Here is an 18,455-nt window from a genome sequence, read left to right as displayed (position 1 = left end):
TTGCTAAGTTGTTATGCCTACTCGACCTTATGGAAGCCTGTAAAGTAACACTTGTATCATTAAATTCAAACTGTTATCTGTCGCCTATCAACATTTTAGTTTATCACCGCAGACGGTAGTAGCAAAGTTATTCAACAGTACCATCAAGGTCAGTAATTAGTTCTACTATGCAAGCGACACCAGCAACAACCGCAGAGCCATCCGCTCCATCACCTCAACAAGTAAAAGTAAAATATAATAATAATTGATTAGTTATTAATAATTTACAATTATTTTAGGGTGAAAATGCAGAGATGATTGAAAAGTGTCGGGAGTTTTTGTTACATTTATTAGAATTATCTAAACAAGATCCTGATGTTGTTGAATCTGACGTACGAGTGCTGATTCAAAAATTGATTGATACCAAAGTTGAATCCGAAGAGTTTTGTGATAAACTTGAGAGTTTATTAAATGCAACAGCTCAGCCATGTTTAATGAATTTTCTACAAAAAAGTTTGCCGCTTTTGCGACAGTCGCTTATCTCCAAAGAGTCGGTCATTGACGGCATTAATCCTCCTTCTGACGAATAATTAAAAACAAGTAGACACTCTTCTGATGAAAATAAAAAAAAATGTTCCCGCATTTATTTATCTCAAGCCTCGTATTCAAAACACTCTCCTATTGGTCCTTCTTAAACTACTTGTAGTTTCTTCGGAAGAATTATCTACAGTATCATAACCAGTGGCACGAATCATCAGTTCAAATTTTAAACTTTAGCCAGACGCTCTCTGTATTGTTTTTGTAAATTTAAATTGATTAATAAAATAAAAAAATTGTTATAAATATAAATTATCCAGCTCCAGTGATAAGTCATATTGTTAAATATATAAAATTATAAATAAGATAAATTTGAAACTGTATTTCGGAGCGCGCGCGCGCAAACTCAACAACGCCACCAATCGTGTCTTTGCGAACACAAAATAATTGTGTATATATATTACATATATACCTATAGTATAGTTGTGAAAATTCAGTAAGATTAATTACAAACCGTAAATAAGTTATCGTAGCTATAGATTTTATAAGATAAAGTTATTTGAATAAGGAGTAAATATGATAATTTTTAAATTTGATAATTCAAAAAAATCTTTGTTTGCGCAGAGGCATTTTGAAGAGAGTATTTTCGATGGGGTGTTTGAGGTGGGGGAAGTTTTAGGTGAGGGTGAAAACAACATGGGAATTATTTTCGACACGCATCTACGCGTTTTAGATTTTAGTTTACACTTGGAGCTTGGTAGAAAATGGCGTCAGCTAATTCTGTGGAGCACGCTTTGAGCACTATGAGTATTAATGTCGATGAATCTGTGGTAAACACGATCAAGGAGGCTGGTGAACAAGTTGCTGTCCCGAGAGTCGTCTCAACCCGGCGCACTGTTAAGACGAGACTATCTCGAAGGGTAAAATAAAAATTTTTACATTACTTACTTATTTACTCATCAGCTTTTTAATTACTTGCGGTACTCTATTATTAATATTAATCTTATCATTTATTTATTAGCGATATACATTTCAAACTCATCGTGTTCGCCGATTCGGAACACCAGAATACCTGGGTATTCGAGATGACAATGGACAAGTTCAATACATTAGGGTAAGATCCGCACCAATGGCGTTTATTATTTATTAGTTCATATATTTATAGTTTATATTATTTATCGGTTCATATATATTTTTTTAACATGTGGTTTTACATGTTATGTAGCCATGGCTTGTTAATTTATGACCATAAGAAGTATTTTAATGGAAATATGAATTGCTAAATTTAAATTTGAATTAGAAAAAAAATTATTTAAGGCATGCAAGGTAGGAAACCCAGTACCCGATCAGGGAAGTGGTACCTGATCATTCATGTTTTTGTATATCTATATTTACAAATTTTTTCTAAAAATAGATATACAAATACACGGAGTGTCCGGGTACTATAAGGTCTTTTACCTTATAGGTTTTTTCAATGATCGTGAAGTTAGCAGACAATTAAGAACTTTCGGATTTTTTTTTCAACAAATCAATTACACAAAAATCAAAACTAAAAATATGCGCATGTAGGAAATTTAAAAAACTACAAGTGTAATTTTTTCAAATTTTTTTTTTTTTATAATTTACCGCCTAAAAGAAAATCCAAAAATTGTTAGACGTCGGCATGTTTTTTTATGAGTGTGAATGTAGCAGACATCAGACATATTTAAAATAATAAATAAATAGAGTAAATAATTAATGAAATTGAATTTTTAAAAAATGCGCATTTAAAAAATTTTGAAATTTATGAGCGCATTTTTTATAAATATTATTTTTTTGATTATTTACTCTATTTATTCATAATTTTAAATTTCTATGATGTCTGCTGCATTCACACTCATGTTTTTTCAAAATTTCTCTAACTTATCCAGCTTCTTATCATTATTATCAGCTATTTTGACATAAATTTTAGTTTACAACAAATACTCAATTAATAAGTGTACGATTCGGTGTAATTACATGGGGATTTCGTTACAAAAAAAATATTTATGGGGTTGGTTAAAATTTAAATTGCTACGGAATAAGAAAAAAGAAAAAAAAATGAATTATGGGTCTATAAAGTTTGAGTGCGTCTTGATATTAATTATTGCATTTAAAATGAAAATTTATTTACTCAAAAACGAGTTAAAATTTATTTATAAAAATGATGTTTGGCTTTATTTTGCGAAATGACTTGAATAATATAAACTTGCAGAGCGTAAAATTAATATTGTAAAATATTTATTCATAAATATAGATGCCAGGAAGAGGATTAAGAGCGCTGACAAGACTAGCAAAGAAAACAGCAGTAGAACCCCCAGTTCCAGCGGCTCCAACACCTCAGCAGGTATAAATAAATATGATTAATTAATTAACAATTTTTTATTTATAAAATTTCTGATCTATAATTAATTTGATTAATAATTAATGATTATTTTATAGCCTGAAGAGGAAGATAATTGTGCCGCAGAAGAATGTCGTAAATTTTTCGCACTCTTGTTAAGAACAGCATCTTCCCGGGAACCTTCAGTAGAAGATGATGTGCGGACGTTAATAGAAGAATTAATTGATACTAAAGTTGAACCTCAAGAGTTTTGTGATGGACTCAGGGAATTATTACACATATATCCTCAGCCATCTATGGTTGATTGGTTAAAAAAAACGGTGCCGTTTTTGCGACAGTCGGTATGTTATTTTTTATATTTTAACTTTTAAATCTCACACCCTGATAGCCAAGTTAGCCGCAACTTGTCGACAACCTACTGCCGCAACCTGTCGCCAAGTTGGCCGCAAAAGTTGGCATTTCCATAAGTTGGCGGCAATTTTCTGAGAAACTTGTCGACAACTTTTAGCTCGTGTAACTGTTGCCGACAACTTGACTGTAAGTTGCTCGGAAACTTGGTGACAGGTTGCGGCAGTAGATTGCCGCCAAGTTTCTGAGCAATTTGTTACCAACTTGTAGTCAACAGTTACACAAGCTGAAAGTTGTCGACAACTTGTCGTCCAGTTAGTCGTAACTCATGTAAACCAACTTTCTGATCAGAAACTCTGGCTGTCAGGGCACTCCTGTTGAATGACGTGTGTCATACGTCTCATTACACATACGTGATTCAACAGGGGTCTAAATGACACCTGTTGGCATTTAAGAGTTAAAAATATTTAATTATTAATCAACATTTTTTTTTCTAGAATCAAGTAATGCCTCCGCCAAAGGCACATCTGTAGCAACGGCAGCAGTTGGTCCACGAAGCTGTTCAATCTTCTTACATTGCCGATCAAAAAAATTAAACTTTGTCCAAATATTATAATATTCAGACACCAAATAAAAACAAACGTATTTCTATAGATATAGGAGTATTATTTTACACCTGATCAATATTTTTTTTTCATAAAAAGTAAACAAAAAATTATGTCTCAAAAACTGATTGATAAATTTTCTACAAAAAAGTTTGCCGCTTTTGCGACAGTCGCTTATCTCCAGAGTCGGTCATTGACGGAATTAATCCTCCTGATGAATAATTAAAAACAAGTAGACACTCTTCTGATAAAAATAAAAAAAAATGTTCCCGCATTTATTTATCTCAAGCCTTGTATTCAAAACACTTTCCTATTGGTCCTTCTTAAACTACTTGTAGTTTCCTCGGAAGAATTATCTACAGTATCATAACCAGTGGCGCGAATCATCAGTTCAAATTTTAAACTTTAGCCAGGCGCTCTCTGTATTTTTTTTGTAAATTTAAATTGATTAATAAAATAAAAAAATTGTTATGAATATAAATTATCCAGCTCCAGTGAGAAGTCGTATTGTTAAATATATAAAATTATAAATAAGATAAATTTGAAACTGTATTTCGGAGCGCGCGCGCGCAAACTCAACAGCGCCACCAATCGTGTCTTTGCGAACACAAAATAATTGTGTATATATACACATATATACCTATAGTTATAGTTCTGAAAATTCAGTAAGATTGAGCGTGTTCAGCCGATGAAAGTTCTTAGTAGTCTGAGTAAGTTACTCAGCGCACTGAACTAAGTTTTCGGTCTGGACACTTTACAGATACTAACGAACTTTTTTCTGGCCGCCATTTTACTTAGTATACATTTTACCGCGTAAACCACTAAAGTAAACAATAATAATTAGTAAAGTACAAATCTGTACATGTATGCTTTCTGTAAAATTTGCATTAGTTAAGTAACTTAAAAATGAAAGAAAATAATGTGTTATGACTCCCTAAACTATAGTAAGAGCTAACAGCGTGTCCAGGCCGAAAACACACTGCACTCAGACAAACAGACCAAAATTTCTTTTAGGCTGAGTAACTTACTCAGACTACTAAGAACTTTCATCGGCTGAACACGCTCATTAATTACGAACCGTGAATAAATTATCGTAGCTATAGATTTTATAAAATAAAGTTATTCAAATAAGAAGTAAATATGATAATTTTTAAATTTGATAGTTTAAAAAAATCTTTGTTTGCGCAGAGGCATTTTGAAGAGAGTATTTTTGATGGGGTGTTTGAGGTGGGGGAAGTTTTAGGTGGGGGTGAAAACCGCATGGGAATTATTTTCGACACGCATCTACGCATTTTAGATTTTAGTTTACACTTGGAGCTTGCTAGAAAATGGCGTCAGCTAATTCTGTGAAGCACGCTTTGAGCACGCTGAGTATTAATGTCGATGAATCTGTGGTAAACACGATCCAGGGAGCTGGTGAACAAGTTGCTGTCCCGAGAGTCGTCTCGATCCGGAGCACTGTTAAGACGAGACTATCTCGAAGGGTAAAATAAAGATTTTTAAATTACTTACTTATTTACTCATTAGCTTTTTAGTTTATTTATTTATTAGTTCATATATATTATATATATTTTTTTTAATGGGGTTTGCATGTCATGTAGCCATCGCTTGTAAATTGATTAGCATAAAAAATATTTTTTCAAGTATCATTTGCTAAATTTAAATTTGAATTATAAAAAATTTTTAAGGCATGTGTAGGTTTTTTTAAATTTGTAATTTGTCTAGCTTATCAGCTGTTTCAATAAATTTGAACTTACAGTAATTACTTTATTAATTAGTGTACGATTTAGTGTAATTACACCGGGATTTCATTTCAAAAAAATATTTAAGGGGTCGGTTAAAATTTAAATTGCTACGGAATAAGAATAAAAAAAAAAAATTAAATGAATTATGGGTCTATAAGGTTTGAGTGCGTCTTGATATTAATTATTGCGAATGAAAGTTTATTTATTCGAAAGCAAGTTAAAATTTATTTAAAAATTGTTTGGCTTTTAAAAATTATTTGAATAATAGAAAGTAGCAGCGTAATATTGTCATTGTAAAATGTGTATTTATAAATATAGACGGTAGCGGCAAGTGTGACAACGACGACAGCAACACCTAGAACAGTTGTCAGTTCTATTACGACGACAACACCAGTAACGACAGCAGCAGTAGCAACACCGGGTCCAGCGGCTCAAACACCTCAACAGGTATAAATAAATATGATTAGTTAATTACTTGATTAATTAATTATTTATAAAATGTCTGGTGTATAATTAATTTTGTTAATAATTGATAATTATTTTGTAGCGTCAAACCGCAGATAATACCAAAGAAAAGTGTCGTAAATTTTTAGCAAACTTGTTAGAATTATCTAGTCGGGAACCTAAATCAGTGGAACGTAATGTACGGACGTTAATACAAGAATTAATTGATACTAAAGTTGAACCTGAAGAGTTTTGTGATGGACTCAAGAGATTATTAAACGCATCACCTCAGCCAGGTTTAATTGATTTTTTAAATAAAAGCTTGCCGCTATTGCGACAATCGCTTGTTACCAATGAATTGGTTATTGATGGGATTAGACCACCACCATCGGTATGTTATTTTTTATATTTTAACTTTTAAATCTCTCACTCCTGTTGAATGACGTGTGTCATACGTCTCATCACACATACGTGATTCAACAGGGGTCTAAATGACACCTGTTGGCATTTAAGAGTTAATAATATTTAATTATTAATCAACATTTTTTTTTCTAGAATCAAGTAATGCCTCCGCCAAAGGCACATCTGTAGCAACGGCAGCAGTTGGTCTACGAAGCTGTTCAATCTTCTTACATTGCCGATCAAAAAAATTAAACTTTGTCCAAATATTATAATATTCAGACACCAAATAAAAACAAACGTATTTCTATAGATATAGGAGTATTATTTTACACCTGATCAATATTTTTTTTTCATAAAAAGTAAACAACAAATTGTCTCAAAAACTGATTGATAAATTTTATTCAAAAAAGTTTGCCGCTTTCGCGACAGTCGCTTATCTCCAGAGTCGGTCATTGACGGAATTAATCCGCCTGATGAATTATTAAAAACAAGTAGACACACTTCTGATAAAAATAAAAAAAAATGTTCCCGCATTTATTTATCTCAAGCCTCGTATTCAAAACACTCTCCTATTGGTCCTTCTTAAACTACTTGTAGTTTCTTCGGAAGAATTATCTACAGTATCATAACCAGTGGCGCGAATCATCAGTTCAAATTTTAAACTTTAGCCAGACGCTCTCTGTATTGTTTTTGTAAATTTCAAATGATTAATAAAATAAAAAAATTGTTATAAATATAAATTATCCAGCTCCAGTGATAAGTCGTATTGTTAAATATATAAAATTATAAATAAGATAAATTTGAAACTGTATTTCGGAGCGCGCGCGCGCAAACTCAACAACGCCACCAATCGTGTCTTTGCGAACACAAAATAATTGTGTATATATATACATATATACCTATAGTTATAGTTGTGAAAATTCAGTAAGATTAATTACAAACCGTGAATAAATTATCGTAGCTATAGATTTTATAAGATAAAGTTATTTGAATAAGGAGTAAATATGATAATTCAAAAAAATCTTTGTTTGCGCAGAGGCATTTTGAAGAGAGTATTTTTGGCGGGGTGACGTGTTTCACCAGCTCAGCGGCTATTGACAGCAGCCATATTAAAATACCGAGTTCTGTTGGGAAAGGGGCTTTATGATTATCAACTCCTCGAGCGTTTATAATTACGTATACAGTTAGCCAGCGATGACGTTAATAAAAAATAGTCCAAGTTGCGACTAAAATAAAAGAGATAAATAAAAAAAAACCGAGTTAAAAAAAAAAGTATGTTATGGTTGGTGATAAGGGAGTACAAGTGCGTATAAAATAAATAGTTTAATAGTAAGTTGGTGTATTGAGTAAGTTGTTGATTTGATGGCGGTTATGTGGAATTATACATCAAGCTCAAGTTTACTAGTAATACTGAATGTAAAAGAGAGAGCGCGATTTAGTGAGTTTGAGGTAGGGGGCAATGCACCATGGGAATTATTTTCGACACGCGCCTGCGTATTTTAGTTTACAGTTGGAGCTTGGAAGAAAATGGCGTCAGCTAAGTTTCTGGAGGAAGCTCTGAGCACGGACGTCGATGAATCCGCGGTAAACGCGATCGTGGGCTCGCTCGAGACGCAGTTGGTAACGTCGTCGCCGGCAGTCGCGGGTCAGTCAGCAATAACCGCGGCCGCAACTCAACAAAACCATCATCATCAGTTAAACACGGGTATTTCTAACGGGGGCACCATCCCCAGCGCGATACAGAAGCATGGGGTTGCCAACGGCGGCGGTACCACCACCATCAACAATAGTCTGATGACTCAGGAAGTTACCAAATCTATCACTACTACCACTCTCCTGCCAGTGAACGTCGTCACATCAAATGCTGTTGGAGGATCCCAGGTTGTGACCACCCAGCAGCATCAACAGCAGCAACATCAACAGCAGCCGCATCAACAGCAGCAGCATCAACATCCGCAGCAGCAGCATCAACAACAACAACAACAACAACAACAACAACAGCAGCAGCATCAACAGCAGCAGCAACACGTTCAGGCAGGAAGTGGTAGTGGTGGTGGTATTCCAGCAACAGCAACGTATATAAATCAACTGGCGGCAAATCAAGTGACGGGTAATCAACCAAGTAACATTTCAAATATTACAAAAGCACATGAATCAGTAAAACTAATTTATAATCCAACTGTTGCCGGTCAAGTTATAACCTCTGGTGTTGTTAATGTTAATAATAAACTGTCTTTCCCCGCGCAAACTGTCGGGCAATTAGCCAACGGTACTATTGGAGTAACATCTCAGGGATCAGTGCTCCAGACAACCTCGAATGTTGTGGTGAGTAATGTTGGTTCGGTAGTGACTCAAAGTGGTGGACATCAAACAGTTGTGGCTGGTGGTGTTAATAAACCACCTCCGGGTACTGCACTTGTTATTAAGACTAGCGGTGCACCAGGGGGTATGGTTTCTGTTCCAATGTCAGTGCCAGTTTCCGTTGCTGGTAATGTCGCAACAACGACATTGCAAGCCAAAGCTGGAGGAGTTCCATCACCCATCGTGCCTAGCAATGTACAGCTCGTCAATGTCAATACAATACGACCGGGGACTCCGGTGGCTGGTCAACAACCGGGTAAACAAGTTGCCGCACCGAGAGTTGCTGTCATTGGCCAGCACATTGTTAACGCAAGACCTGGAGGTCCAGGGGTAAAATATAAATATTGTTTATTACTTATTTATTTACTCATCACTGTTATTAATATTATTGTTTATTAACTTGACCAGCAGATTACACTTCAAACTCTTCATGGTCTCCAACACGGAGCACAAGGACACCTGATTGTTAAAACCGAAAATGGACAGTATCAATTGCTGAGGGTAGGACCCGTTCCAACGGCAGCTACTCCTGGTGGTACGGCTGTTACTCCAAATAACATTGCAGGGAATGCTGTAGTTGCTTCAACTCCTGGAGGAACAGCTTATCGTCTAGCCTCGGTACCGGCTGTAAGTAGGCTGAACGCACAGTTCACTGGCCCACCACTCGCCACCATTCGAAAACCCGTTCAGGTGACGCACACTCATACCTTTTGCGACTCGATTTTTTAATGCTCGTGTAGAGTTTTTTCATTTACTTTTTTTGTTAATTATTTATTTATCTTTTGTTAGTTGAATGATCCTGGTAAGGCGACATTTTATTTCTTATGCTGTCGTTTATAAATATTTATTTTACAGTAGATCAAATTTTTCATTTATGTCGCAGCTCCTCAGCTTCTGTGCATCGTGTGACTATACTTGAAGTTTATTTATTTATTTATTTATTTATTTATCAGTTCATATATGTTATATATATTTTTTTTAATGGGGTTTGCATGTCATGTAGCCATCGCTTGTAAATTTATTAGCATAAAAAATATTTTTTCAAGTATCATTTGCTAAATTTAAATTTTAATTATGAAAAATTTTTTTAAGGCATGTGTAGGTTTTTTTAAATTTGTAATTTGTCTAGCTTATCAGCTGTTTCAATAAATTTAAACTTACAGTAATTACTTTATTAATTAGTGTACGATTTGGTGTAATTACACCGGGATTTCATTTCAAAAAAATATTTAAGGGGTCGGTTAAAATTTAAATTGCTACGGAATGAGAATAAAAAAAAAATTAAATGAATTATGGGTCTATAAGGTTTGAGTGCGTCTTGATATTAATTATTGCGAATGAAAGTTTATTTATTCGAAAGCAAGTTAAAATTTATTTAAAAATTGTTTGGCTTTTAAAAATTATTTGAATAATAAAAAGTAGCAGCGTAATATTGTCATTGTAAAATGTGTATTTATAAATATAGACGGTAGCGGCAAGTGTGACAACGACGACAGCAACACCTGGAACAGTTGTCAGTTCTATTACGACGACAACACCAGTAACGACAGCAGCAGTAGCAACACCGGGTCCAGCGGCTCAAACACCTCAACAGGTATAAATAAATATGATCAATTAATTACTTGATTAATTATTTATAAAATGTCTGGTGTATAATTAATTTTGTTAATAATTAATAATTATTTTGTAGCGTCAAACCGCAGATAATACCAAAGAAAAGTGTCGTAAATTTTTAGCAAACTTGTTAGAATTATCTAGTCGGGAACCTAAATCAGTGGAACGTAATGTACGGACGTTAATACAAGAATTAATTGATACTAAAGTTGAACCTGAAGAGTTTTGTGATAGACTCGAGAGATTATTAAACGCATCACCTCAGCCATGTTTAATTGGTTTTTTAAAAAAAAGTTTGCCGCTATTGCGACAATCGCTTGTTACCAAGGAATTGGTTATCGATGGTATAAGACCACCGCCTGCAAATGTTGTCTTTTCCATAGCCTCATCTCCAATCGTTTCACAAGTATGTTATTTTTTATATTTTAACCCTTATATCACGTCTGTTAAACTACCCGTGTTATGCGGTGACATTTGACCCCAGCCTGAAAAAATCCCCAACACCACGAGTTTTCAAAATTTATCTTCGAACAAATTCTGGACACATCTCTTACCTTCACACTGAAGTCTCAGCTTTTATCATATTAAATTTTTTATTTTCTTAATAAAAAAAAACAAATTTTTTTTCACTTAAGTACACGCCATTTTTTAAATTTTGGTTCCGGAAATGGGTTTTCCAAAAAGATCCTTGATCTGAAGAACGAATGGTGAATTTTTTAGGAATGAAGTTGGTCTCAATTGACAGTGGTAGCGTCCCAAGTAGCACACGGCTTGACATCTATAAGATATCAGTTGTGAGGCTGTTTTTTGACCTATCGATAAGACACCAAAATGTTGACAAAACAATCAGAAATTTATGTCACCAAAAATTATCTGCTTAAAAGACTTGACGTAATGGCAAAAAGTAAATTACAAATCGTCGTCTTCTATTGCAATGACTTTTTTAAGGCAGATAAAAAAAACACAAATTTCCTACGACACCTAGGACCAACATCTGCATGTCTTCTTTATATAAAAAAACTATGTACCTGAAGATCGGAACGTTTTTCACGCAACGAAAATGAAAATAATTCATGAAATTTGTGTCTGAAGGCAAATTTAGGGGTAGTTGGGGGTGTCCTGTCATCTTCGGGTGACGTGCGAAACATTTTCGAAATCTAGATCCAGTAGATTTTTTACTTTTCATTCCTTTTTCCTTATTTTCGTTCAGCGAAAAACGTTCCGATCTTCAGGTACATAAAAAACTCGGCTTTGAGACAGAATAAAATTCGTCTTGTCCTTTTACCAGACATCTTGATGATATCTTACAGTTGTCTTTGCGTTACTTGGGGTGTCTACTTCTATTCCCAGCGGGGAAATTAAAAAAAAAATGAATTGAAATTTATCTGGGGTCTAAATGACACCTGTCATTTAAGACTTAATAACAATAATATTCACTTATTAATAACTTTTGTTTTTTTTCTAGAATCAAATAAGGCCAACAGTTGCGATGGCAGGTACAGTCCCTGTCGTGGTGTCAAGTTCACCAGCTCCGCTGAGAGTTATGGCACCTCCGTCTGTAGCAACGGCAACAGTTGGCCCACGTGCGCCTCAAGCTCTCCCATCTAGACTGGTAGTTATTTATTAATTACTTTTCTTGTATTTTGTCGAGTATTTATAATTAAAAATAAAATACTTGTCAATTAGATACGACCTGTAACGACATTAGTTCGCACCCCAGTGCCACACACTGTGAAATCAACCGTAGCGCTTGCAAATGTGAGGCTGGCTTCGCCAACTATACAAAAATCTCCAATAACTACAAGCACAGTTATAAAAACTTTACCCACAGTTACGCAGGGTAAGACAGTTAATGCCGCCACTACTGTTAATAAAACCACAGTGCCTTCTCTTGTTACTAAACCACCGAATAAAGAAAAAGAAAAAAAGACTTTTTCATCGGCAGGCTACACGTAATTATCCCCAATATATTTTTTCTAATTAAAATTTATATATTTAATTTTAATTATTTATTGGATTAAATTTTTAAAATCCAAAGGGGTGACGATGACATTAATGATGTCGCGGCAATGGGAGGTGTCAATCTCGCTGAAGAGTCTCAAAGAATTCTCGGTTCGACAGAGTTCGTTGGTACGCAAATACGATCGTGTAAAGACGAAGTTTTCTTACATGTGTCGCCTCTTCAACAGAGGATTAAGCAAATTGGTAATTTAAATTATTTATTTATTAATTTTTTTTTTATTTATGAGGATTTAATTTAATAAAAATTTTTTAGTATCGAGTTACGGTCTTGAAGAACCCAATCAAGAAGTCGCTGCATTAATATCACATGCGACTCAAGAAAGGTTAAAGAATTTAGTTGAAAAGTTGGCAGTAATCGCTGAACATCGGATAGATTTTATTAAAGTACGATATTTAAATAAAATTGAATAAAATTTTTATGAAGGAGATCAATGAATTAATTGATGGGTTGATAATTTAGGTTGATCCTCGGTACGAAGTGACGCAAGACGTAAGAACTCAGCTTAAGTTTCTCGAAGACCTGGATAGAGTAGAGCGCAGAAGACACGAAGAACAAGAACGTGAGTTGCTTTTGAAAGCTGCTAAAAGTCGGGCGAAAAATGAGGATCCTGAGCAAGCGAAATTAAAAGCTAAAGCCAAGGAGGTAAAATATTTATTTTTATCTGCTGTTAATTAGTTTATAATGACTAAAATACTGATGATTAAATAAATATTTAGATGCAAAGAGCCGAGATGGAAGAATTACGTCAACGTGAAGCTAATTTGACGGCGTTGCAAGCGATAGGTCCACGAAAAAAGCCAAAATTAGATACTGGAAGTGCGACAAGTAATCCAGGAGGTAGTGCAAATGTTAATGCCTCGGCGTCTGGTATTAATCGACAAATGCCAATGAGGCCGCGAGTGAAAAGAGTTAATTTCCGCGATTTATTATTTTTACTTGAACAAGAAAAGGAATCATGTAGAACCACAACGCTCTATAAATCATATTTGAAGTGATGGTCTGTAAGGGGTAGGAACGCGAGTGATTGCTTCGAGCTAGCTCGGCGGTCCTCCTCTGCTATTTATGCTGTTACTATTGCTGCTATTATTATTTTTTTAAAAATAATAACAACAATATTACATTTTATAAGTAAATTGTATACATCAAACGTGTATTCAAAAAAATGTTCACTCGATATTGGCCTGGTATTTTTTATAAATTCAAAATTGCTTCATTGGTGATTAATTATTAATCATTAATTATAATTAACGATAATAATAATTATAATTATAATGACATAAATAATAATAAGAAGAATTATAAATAATATTAATACTAATAATAATAATAATAGAAATAATAATAACAATAATAATATTAATAATAATAATTATAATGATATCACGTCGATGATACAACATACACACTTCCCATTAATGACTGAATACGTTTTTTAATGTATAATAATATTAAATATATAAGTTTATAAATAGATTGTTCTTTATTTTTTAATGAAAAATTGAAGTAATAAAATAAAAGAAAGAAATATAATTATAAAAAAAAAAAAAATACCATAAATTGGCTGGTTTATAGTGAACATATATATACGTTTAGTGAAATGCGATAATGTAAATTGTGAATATAGAATGTGGTTTACAATTGTGAGGATCGTGCGTTAAATAATGAACATTTTTCTTTTTAAAATTGAGGGAATTTTCAGACAGTGCCCCACTTTTTAAAAATTTTCAATGACCTGTCATAAGCGTATCAAAATTTTATAAAAAAATTAAAGCATTAATTGAAAAAATGATAATTTCGGAGATATAGATTTTTAAAAATTTTTTACAGTTGACATCAATTGGAAGTTACACGAAATTTAAATAAAATTTTCATGTCTATTTTATACTTTGAATTTTCAAATTTTGTAGGCTGAAATTTAGTCCACAATTTTCGTTTAACTCCCAGTTGATAACAACTGTAAGTAATTTTTTTTTTTTAAATTCTAAATCTCTGTAAAATTGCAAGTTGTCCTTTTTTCAATTAAGGTTCTAGTTTTAATTAATTAATAAAATTTTATGACCAGTTTTTCAAACCGGGTTTTAATTATTATTTCTCGTATATTCATATATTATTAATGTATATGCTCACGTTTACAAATAATTGTTGACATGATAGCAAAAGTCGAAGCATGACATCGTGGACTTTTTCTGCGCCCGAGCTCGTTTACGTGATTCATTTTTCTGACAGATTAATGTATAATATAATAATATAGATATACTAACAATATAAATTTAAACCCGATTTGAAAACCTGGCTCTTAATACTGTTATGGCAGTTGAAAGTAATTGCATATTTTTAAAAAAGTGGGTGGAGGGACTGTCAGAGAATGCCCTCAATTAAAAATATTTTAAACAATCAATTTCTAATAATTTGGTAACTTAACTATGACTTGATAAGTATCAAAATATTATTAACTGATGTTTAAATAAATATTTAAAAAGATTTATCGTCGGACCTCTCGGGAGTGGTACAATGGTTGAGAATAAGTGTGTATACATTGCCACGTTATGTATATGCCTGCTCTTTTATTATAATACTTTATCTATACATTTGGACATGCAGTGCAACTTGTAACATATAAGCGTATGGTTCATTTTTTTCTTTAATAATTTTTGTTTCTTTTTTTATATATATAATAATTATTATTAATATTATTATTATTATCATCAATATGGTAATAGAATTATAGTAAATTGTATTTTTGCAAATAATTAATATTACGTGAGGCACTGTCCAAAATGTATAGTTTTACTTGTACAATATATTATAAGAATATTAATTATTAATTATTAAAATAATTATTAACAAAAAAAAAAGAAAAAAAATTAAAATATAGTAAATAATTTTCTTATTGGTACAACAGAATATTTAGTAGCTACTCGATTATTCTTCACCGTTTTAAGGAATTGTTATTTTTATTAATTATTTTGTAATTTAGATTCATTTTTTTTGTAGGAAATTACACGGAAAAAATAGATAGTACTGTTTACTGTTCTGCGCAGTAATCGACGAAAAATACTTTTTAATGTGACCGATTCATATTAGAACATGGGTATGCTCAGAAAAAACACTGAAGATTGATAAATATCTAACCAGATAGTTGATAAATGAAAAGTCACGGAGTTTAATTAAAACTAGAGGAACGAAAGAATACCAGATACTGCATTTACCTTCTGCGCAAAGTTTATGAACGCATTATGGTACTTGAATTGTTCCGCGGCTTAACTAGATAATATTTATGAACGCAGTTGTATCTTTTTCTTCCATAGTGAATTTCTGAACTTGCCCCAGGAGTAAGATTGCTCAACACGTGCTATTATTTTTTAAACAGTATCTAGTGCTGTGCTGTACAGTACATGAAACATATGACTGGTGACTGTTCAAATAGTTGTTCATAGTTCAAAAGTATACAAACCTCTGCATAGCTCTTGTTGCTGTATAAAGTGCCAGAATATTTAGATACAGGAATGGCTACTTAGATCTCATAGATCTTATTAACATCTAATACAGTACTTAGTCCTGTTTTGATATGAACGGTTACTAACTTCATATGTTTCTTTACTATTCTTGACACTTCAGACTCAGAAGTTAGTAACCGTTCATATCAGAACAGGACTCAGTACTGTATTGGATGTTAATGAGATCTAAGTAATCATTCCTGTCACTAAATATTAAGTTCTCGCATTATAGACAGCAACATGAACTGCTGAGAGGTTTGCATACTTAAGAACTATGAACGACGACTATTTAAACAGTAACCAGTCATGTATTTCATGTACTGTATAGCACAGCACTAGATACTGTTTAAAAAGGAATAGTACGTGTTAAACAGATTACCTGACCGTTGATCCGAGGACAATTGATCCACGACAATTGATCCTTGCGACGATTGATCCGTCGATAAAATGCGTGTAATATCAAAAATTACGCCCTTTTTTCACTAATTTTGTGTGCGTGTAACATAAAAAATATACTCACACACAAATTAGTGAAAAAAGGGCGTAATTTTTCATATTACACGCATTTTATCGACAGATCAATCGTCGCAAGGATCATCGGTCGTGTCACCGTTAAAAACAATGACTTACTCCTGATCTAATATCAATCAGTCATATTAAAATGTATTTTTTCCGATATTTTTTGTCGATTACTAAGCAGAACAGTAACCAGTACTATCTATTTCTTACGTGTAACTGTTACTTCTTTTTTTTTTATTAATTAAACACTAATATATAAAAGTTAGCAAATAAAAGAAAACTAATTGAGCGATGGGAAATAAAAACACGATTCTTTTTGGTAAGAGAAAACTGGGAGTAAATATTAATGATGTGTAATAGAAAATCGTGTACCTGATTTATATTTTATAAAAATAAATTTAAAATCAGCCACTTTTTTAAAATTTATATAAATTGTTATTAATCGAGATTTTTTAAATTTAATGACGTATTTTTTTTTCGTATTGTTTTAATTTGTAATATTTTAAAATATCAATCACTAAAAATTTATTTACTTTGTGTTTTTTTTTACGATTTCACTGTGAAGATTAATCGTGAGCATGACGATTGCATTAATAATTTATATATAAATAAATTGATTAAATATATAAATAAAATAATGAATGAATAAATAATAAAATAAAACAAATGTAAGTTTCGTATGTCGGGACAATTGTTTGTATAGTACGTTGTACAGTTTAAATAATTATCAGATTGCGAGTGAATGGTTGCGCACTTAAAGAAAAAAATAAGAGGAATCATAAAACAAATTATTATTAATTAATTTTTAATTGTTTTGTCTTTGATATAAAAAATGATAAAGAATTAAAAGAAAAAAAAATCAGAAAGAAAAAAAATAAATTGTGTTGCGAGACAATCATTATTCCCAAACTAATACACGACGTCATAACTTATTATTTTAAATAAAATTAAATCACACTTCATTATAATTACAACATTATTATTATTGTATATTATATCGCGTAATTAATGACGATGTTATTTTTAAATATTACGTAATTTATGTGTAAAAAAAAAATTTCTAAGCAGTTTAAATAACATGATTCTGAAGTTAGCCGACGTCTAATAATTTTTGGATTTTTTTTAAACAAATTATAAAAAAAAAATATTTGAAAAAAATGCACTTGTAGATTTTTAAATTTTCTACATGTGGATATTTTTTTTTTTTTCTTTTTAAATTCAATTGTTGAAAACAAAATCCAAAAATTGTTAATTGTCTGCTAATTTCAGGATCATAAGTTAATGATACATGACCCTGAAGTTAACAGACAATTAGTAAATTTCGGATTTTTGTTTTTTCAAAAAATCAATTACAAAAATACAAAAACTAAAAATATGCACACGTAGAAAATTTCAAAAAATACAGGTGCAATTTTTTTTAATATTTTTTTTTTATAGTTTGTCGTCTAAAAAAAAACCCAAAAATTATTGTACGTCTGCTAACTTCAGTATCATTAATGATACTAAAGTTAGCCGACGTCTAATAACTTTTAGATTTTTTTTACACACAGTAAATTATAAAAAAAAAATTGCACTTGTAGATTTTTTAATTTTCTACATGTGCATATTTTTAGTTTTTTTTTTTTTTAATTGATCTGTTGAAAAAAAAAATCCAAAAATTGTTAATTTCAGGATCACAAGTTAGCAGACAATTAGTAATTTTCGAATTTTTAGTTTTTTAACAAATCGATTACAAAAAAAAAAAAAAAACTAAAAATATCCACATGCAGAAAATTTTAAAAACTACAGGTGTATTTTTTTCAAATATTTTTTTTTTTATAATTTATTGTTTAAAAAAAAATCCAAAAGTTATTAGACGTCGGCTACCTTCAGCATCATTAAATAACAGGAGATCGTATAATATTTTTTAAAACTCATGCACGTACGATCTTTTAGTAATTAAATACATTATTTAATTATTTGAAACAACGTTGTCATTAAATACGTGATGTAAATTCAGCTATTAGTTTTTTTTACATA

At 32.0% G+C, this 18,455-nt stretch overlaps 4 protein-coding genes across 8 annotated transcripts; all 4 read left to right on the top strand.

Annotated features, from left to right (window-relative positions):
* Window positions 1-22: 22 nt before the first annotated feature.
* On the top strand, window positions 23-828 carry LOC130673507 (transcription initiation factor TFIID subunit 4-like). The gene is made up of 2 exons (XM_057478529.1): window positions 23-221; window positions 279-828. The coding sequence occupies exons 1-2, from the start codon at window positions 168-170 to the stop codon at window positions 567-569; spliced, it is 345 nt and encodes a 114-aa protein (XP_057334512.1). The 5' UTR covers window positions 23-167; the 3' UTR covers window positions 570-828.
* A 170-nt stretch (window positions 829-998) lies between these two features.
* LOC130673505 (transcription initiation factor TFIID subunit 4B-like) lies at window positions 999-3,885 on the top strand. The gene is made up of 5 exons (XM_057478528.1): window positions 999-1,436; window positions 1,538-1,630; window positions 2,792-2,881; window positions 2,977-3,219; window positions 3,724-3,885. Exons 1-5 carry the CDS (start codon window positions 1,281-1,283, stop codon window positions 3,757-3,759), a joined length of 618 nt encoding a protein of 205 aa, XP_057334511.1. The 5' UTR covers window positions 999-1,280; the 3' UTR covers window positions 3,760-3,885.
* A 642-nt stretch (window positions 3,886-4,527) lies between these two features.
* Window positions 4,528-6,737, top strand: LOC130672604 (transcription initiation factor TFIID subunit 4-like). Of its 3 annotated transcripts, none has more exons than XM_057477234.1 (5): window positions 4,528-4,965; window positions 5,129-5,315; window positions 5,895-6,023; window positions 6,124-6,411; window positions 6,576-6,737. In XM_057477234.1, the coding sequence occupies exons 2-5, from the start codon at window positions 5,160-5,162 to the stop codon at window positions 6,609-6,611; spliced, it is 609 nt and encodes a 202-aa protein (XP_057333217.1). In that variant the 5' UTR covers window positions 4,528-4,965; window positions 5,129-5,159; the 3' UTR covers window positions 6,612-6,737. The 3 variants fall into 3 exon arrangements, with proteins under 3 accessions (XP_057333217.1, XP_057333216.1, XP_057333215.1); XM_057477233.1 differs by having other exon boundaries at window positions 4,529-4,924; window positions 5,020-5,315; XM_057477232.1 differs by having other exon boundaries at window positions 4,529-5,315.
* Window positions 6,738-7,344: 607 nt separating this feature from the next.
* On the top strand, window positions 7,345-17,561 carry LOC130672601 (transcription initiation factor TFIID subunit 4-like). 3 transcript variants are annotated; one of them, XM_057477224.1, is made up of 10 exons: window positions 7,345-9,113; window positions 9,195-9,473; window positions 10,249-10,377; window positions 10,474-10,803; window positions 11,863-12,009; window positions 12,084-12,349; window positions 12,436-12,602; window positions 12,673-12,803; window positions 12,880-13,062; window positions 13,137-17,561. In XM_057477224.1, exons 1-10 carry the CDS (start codon window positions 7,950-7,952, stop codon window positions 13,413-13,415), a joined length of 3,075 nt encoding a protein of 1,024 aa, XP_057333207.1. In that variant the 5' UTR covers window positions 7,345-7,949; the 3' UTR covers window positions 13,416-17,561. The 3 variants fall into 3 exon arrangements, with proteins under 3 accessions (XP_057333207.1, XP_057333206.1, XP_057333208.1); XM_057477223.1 differs by having other exon boundaries at window positions 7,346-9,113; window positions 9,192-9,473; XM_057477225.1 differs by having other exon boundaries at window positions 7,347-9,113; window positions 9,192-9,410.
* Window positions 17,562-18,455: the final 894 nt, after the last annotated feature.

This window comes from Microplitis mediator, chromosome 8, assembly GCF_029852145.1.
Source record: "Microplitis mediator isolate UGA2020A chromosome 8, iyMicMedi2.1, whole genome shotgun sequence".
NCBI classification, from domain to species: domain Eukaryota; kingdom Metazoa; phylum Arthropoda; class Insecta; order Hymenoptera; family Braconidae; genus Microplitis; species Microplitis mediator.
The sequence above is the reverse complement of the archived record's forward strand: the minus strand, read 5'-3'. Positions and strand labels throughout refer to the sequence as shown.

Excerpts from the sequence above, each read along its gene's own strand:
- LOC130672601 (XM_057477223.1), top strand. The coding sequence starts at position 7,950 with ATGGCGTCAGCTAAGTTTCTGGAGGAAGCTCTGAGCACGGACGTCGAT. Across the intron at positions 12,350-12,435 it reads TTTTCATCGGCAGGCTACAC|GGGTGACGATGACATTAATG; the intron begins GTAATTATCCCC and ends TAAAATCCAAAG. Across the intron at positions 12,804-12,879 it reads ATCGGATAGATTTTATTAAA|GTTGATCCTCGGTACGAAGT; the intron begins GTACGATATTTA and ends TTGATAATTTAG.
- LOC130673505 (XM_057478528.1), top strand. The coding sequence starts at position 1,281 with ATGGCGTCAGCTAATTCTGTGGAGCACGCTTTGAGCACTATGAGTATT. Across the intron at positions 1,437-1,537 it reads AGACGAGACTATCTCGAAGG|CGATATACATTTCAAACTCA; the intron begins GTAAAATAAAAA and ends TTTATTTATTAG. Across the intron at positions 1,631-2,791 it reads GACAAGTTCAATACATTAGG|ATGCCAGGAAGAGGATTAAG; the intron begins GTAAGATCCGCA and ends TCATAAATATAG.
- LOC130673507 (XM_057478529.1), top strand. The coding sequence starts at position 168 with ATGCAAGCGACACCAGCAACAACCGCAGAGCCATCCGCTCCATCACCT. Across the intron at positions 222-278 it reads CCGCTCCATCACCTCAACAA|GGTGAAAATGCAGAGATGAT; the intron begins GTAAAAGTAAAA and ends CAATTATTTTAG.
- LOC130672604 (XM_057477234.1), top strand. The coding sequence starts at position 5,160 with ATGGCGTCAGCTAATTCTGTGAAGCACGCTTTGAGCACGCTGAGTATT. Across the intron at positions 6,024-6,123 it reads CGGCTCAAACACCTCAACAG|CGTCAAACCGCAGATAATAC; the intron begins GTATAAATAAAT and ends ATTATTTTGTAG. Across the intron at positions 6,412-6,575 it reads GGATTAGACCACCACCATCG|AATCAAGTAATGCCTCCGCC; the intron begins GTATGTTATTTT and ends TTTTTTTTCTAG.